Source organism: Pteropus alecto, unplaced genomic scaffold (assembly GCF_000325575.1).
Source record: "Pteropus alecto unplaced genomic scaffold, ASM32557v1 scaffold101, whole genome shotgun sequence".
NCBI classification, from domain to species: domain Eukaryota; kingdom Metazoa; phylum Chordata; class Mammalia; order Chiroptera; family Pteropodidae; genus Pteropus; species Pteropus alecto.
Genome location: NW_006432945.1, coordinates 19,888,632 through 19,892,467, shown reverse-complemented (window position 1 = coordinate 19,892,467; position 3,836 = coordinate 19,888,632). Strand labels below are relative to the sequence as shown.

General features: G+C 61.9%; 1 protein-coding gene across 1 annotated transcript in view; it reads left to right on the top strand.

Annotated features, from left to right (window-relative positions):
* Positions 1 to 318: 318 nt before the first annotated feature.
* Positions 319 to 3,836, top strand: part of KLHDC9 (kelch domain containing 9) — a 7,231-nt gene continuing 3,713 nt past the window's right edge. Inside the window, exons 1-3 of the mRNA XM_015586166.1 lie at positions 319 to 331; positions 704 to 847; positions 1,957 to 2,202. Of these exons, the coding sequence (XP_015441652.1) occupies positions 319 to 331; positions 704 to 847; positions 1,957 to 2,202 (403 nt within the window). The remainder of the gene's footprint in view (positions 332 to 703; positions 848 to 1,956; positions 2,203 to 3,836) is intronic.

The window sequence follows — 3,836 nt, the reverse complement described above, 5'->3', positions numbered from 1 at the left end:
CCATCCAGGCCAAGGGGCATCTTCAGCACATCCCCGTGGGCCGGCCTACGTGCCTGAGTTCATTGACAGACATGTGGTGAGCACCACCAGGGAGGGGACAGACACGCTTACACGTGGTTGCTGCCCTCAGTGAGCCCTCAGCCAAGAGAGACGGAAACACCATCGACCGCGGTCCAGCCCGCGGTCCAGCCGCCTGCGCGTCTGTGCGCGTGCGCCCTCGGGCCGCGTGCGCGCTGGCGCCGGCACCGGCACCGTGGCCAGCTGACACCTGAGCCAAACCGGTTGGAGTGGCTTGTGCTGAAATTTTTGTTTGTGTCCATGGGACCTGGAGGTGAGTCAGGGCGGGACAAGGACGGGTGGGTGGGGTGGGGGCGAAGAGTAAGAGGGAGGGTCAGAGGGAGTGGGCCGGGCCGGAGGGGCCGGGCCGGGGCCAGAGGGGCCGGGCCAGTAGCAGAGACGGAGCGCGCCTCCTCGCGCCTCCTCGCGAGTAACATCCTGTTTGTCTGTGCAGGGAGCCCAGGTCAGAGAAGAGTCAGAGGCTGGGGGACCCCGGCTTTGGGAGGGACAAGAGTAGGTAATCACTCGGAGTGGACTGGTGGGAGGCACGGGTGCGGACGAATGTCTGCGACCCGTTCCTCCCCGCTCTGCTCCTCTGTGGGACATCTCTTTTGCCCCGTCTGCTGTCGCCCTGGTGTCTGCACAGGGAGGCGCTGCCTGCTGACCGGCATTGTGGTGCAGATGACTGGTACCGGACGTGGGTCCAGCCCCCAGGACAAAGGCTATTTCGGGCAAGGCTTCCAGGTCACTCCTCCTGTTCCTCCCCGGGATGCGTCTCCACCCGCAGAGGGTGGGGAGGGACCTCGGCCCAGAGAGCAGGAGCTCCCGCAGCTTCTCTGCTGGAAAACGCCTTCGCTCCCCTCCAGCTAGCGCTTCGCGTGCTCAGTATTGGGGTGGCGGCGTCCTTCCAAGAGATGCCACCCACATGCTGCCGTGTGCCGTGCTGTTCCCGTCTGCCCACCCTGCAGGCCCACAGACCCCCAGTACCCGACAACCCCTCTTCCTGGCCGCCTAACACCCCTCAGAGCTCGGGCTGGGCTGGCTTTTCCTAAAGCTGGAGAGTCAGCCAGGGGTGGGGAGCCAAACGTCAGGTGCACGTGGCCCTGCGCCTCAGCAGTCTGTTCTGTGCAGAGCCCTCCGGCTTCTGTAAACACAGGGACCGGGGCGGGGGTCCAGGACGAGAGTAGGTGCCCTCGTGGGAGTCAGTCTTCCCAGGGGCGACGACAGCAGCAAGATGTGGAAGAGCCACGGCCACGTGGGCCGCTGACGGCTGCTGAGAGACGGGACCCTAGGCAGGGCCCCCTGGGGACTCCAGCTGTGCTCCCCTGCGTTCCCCTGCCCCCATCCCGACCACAGATGGCCAGGGCCCCCCCGGGAGCCCACCTGCCGGGGACTCAGAGGCAGCCCCTGGGGCTGGGCCAGCCTGCAGAGCCTGCAGCACCAGGGGCATCTCCAGGTAACGCCAGGCCTCTGTGGCCTCTCAGCTTGGATGCTGAGGGTGTGGTTCCTCCCCCAACTAGACGGCCACTTCATGGCCATCAGCCTGAGCTCCTGCCACCACCCAACTCAGCTTCCCCATGGGAAAGCCTCTGGAGGGCTGCAGTTGAGCCTCGCCCTTCACCAAGCACAGGGGTGGCAGGATGGCTGCAGAGCAGAAAACAGGCTCAAATCCAGACAGACCAGGAGACCCAGGGGCTGTGAGAAGCTGGAAGGGGTGGGAGCTTAGGGAACAGTGTGGGGAGAGGGGCAGGAGCTGAGGGGACATAGGGGGCGGCGGCATCTGGGGATACTGACAGGAACTGCGGGTTCTCACGCTGCAGGGCAGACTTTCTTAAGTGCATTAGTATAACCCTCTTTTCTGTCTCGTGACCTCTGACCCCTCCTTTCTCTCCCCGCCAGGACCGGTCACCTCAGACCTGCAGCTGCTCTGGCTGCGGCTGTGCTCAGCAGGCAGGGTGCAGCTGCCCCGTCAGAGGCCAGGCTGTGGTGCGGCTGTAGGGGCCCTCGTCCCAGGGCCCAGGCTCACCCTCTGCTGGGAAAGCAGGGGCCGGGCCTTCCAGTTCCAAGACACCCCCCAGATGCCGCCGCAGCAGGACCAGCTCTCAGACTCGCTGCCACTGCACTTGGAGACTTGGACCCTGTCCTGTGTGTTTTCAGTCCCAGAAACTGGGAGGCTGGAGCCTCTGAGGATGGAGCACCCTGCCTGTGGGGGAAGCAAGGCGGAAGCCCACAGAGCCCCTAACCCCTCCCGTGTCTCCCCCAACGATACCCTTCATGCCTCCTCGCAGGGACCCTAGGAACCTCCCTACAGCCTCATTGCAAGCCTCAGTTTCCCCTTCGGTTCTAGAAGTGGTGTAAAAGATCAGAAACAGCAAGATCCCTCAATGCGGTAACTGGCAGGGTCGGGAAGCACTGGCCCAGGAGCCACAAGGAAAGGCAGAGGGACAAAGGCTAGAGCCTTACCACCCACACCAGCCTGCTTCCCTCCCTGGGCCTCCATGCCCAAGGTCTTCCGTGGGGAGATCCTGCTCCCGGAAAAGGCCCCACACGCTGAAGCTCACTCAGGTCTCCAGCAGTGATCAGTCCCCTCTGCCTGTGCCCAGGGACCCCCACCTGGCCCTACGGTTCTAGAATGCAACAAAAGGGGAGGAGCCTGGCTACTCTTGGGACATTCCAAAGCTCCTTCCAGGAAATCAGAGGGTTGGCTCTGGTCAGCATTACAGAGAGGCTGAGAGAGAGACAGCGCAGACCCAGAGAGAGAAGCACACAAGCAGAAATACGGAGACAGATCTCAAGGCACAGCGAGGCAGCTGGGACCTAGAGACAGAAAGACACAGAGAGAGACACACATACAGGGTTACCGACGAGGGTAATTCAGAGACACAGAAGCCGAGACAGACTCTGAAACAAATTCAAAGACCGAAAGAGAAGCTTCTGGATGCCTGCGTGCCCACTGCTGGGATCACTTAGGTACCTCCGTCTTCGGCCCTCGATTCTGACCACTCAGCAACGATGCAATGATACTGTCCTACTCGATATCGCCAAGGCCCTCAAAAAGTCACCTTTTTTCCCATCCTTATGCCATCTCCCCATCATTCTCTGACTCGCCTGATTCCTGTTCCCTCCACCCCAAGTCTTCTGCTTACCTACCATTGTCCTCTCCACTACTTCCAGCTCGCATCAGACGACTGCTCAACATCTGGCCTCTTGCAGCCTCTCTTCCGGGTCATCCTCTGTCCTTCTGTTTGTCCACGTCTTCGTCCTGGCGGAGCTAAGAGCCAAGAGCCAGAGTTGGGGCCAGGGGTCCACTGGCCAGAATGCGCTGTGGGGAAATGTGGAAGGGTCGGAGGACAACAGAGGAGGGGCTGAGAGAGGGAGTGTGGGAGAGCCCGGGAGAGAGAGGCAGGAGGGGCTGAGGGGTCTCCAGAGTGCGACCCAAACCCCAAGCCTCCCACCGTCTGTGAGTACTGAACGACGCTGGGAACCCAGGCGGGTCGGTCAGAAAAGCGGTTAAGAGAAGAAGAAAACAGAGTCTTGTGAAAGTCTGAGACAAAGAGGTGTGGATTTAGGGCTGGAACAGACCCAGACTCAGTCTGCAAAGCTGGGCTGTCGGGAACCTTGCTGGCCAGAAAAGGCAACAGAGACCAAACTCACAGGGTCACGTCAGGATCCGGGGGATTTCAGGATGGCCCGCGCCCACGCCTGGAGGGGGTCCCTGGGTATTAGCGGCAGGTGAAAGCAGGTTGCGGGTCGGAGGGGGAACACTGGCTGCCCTCCCC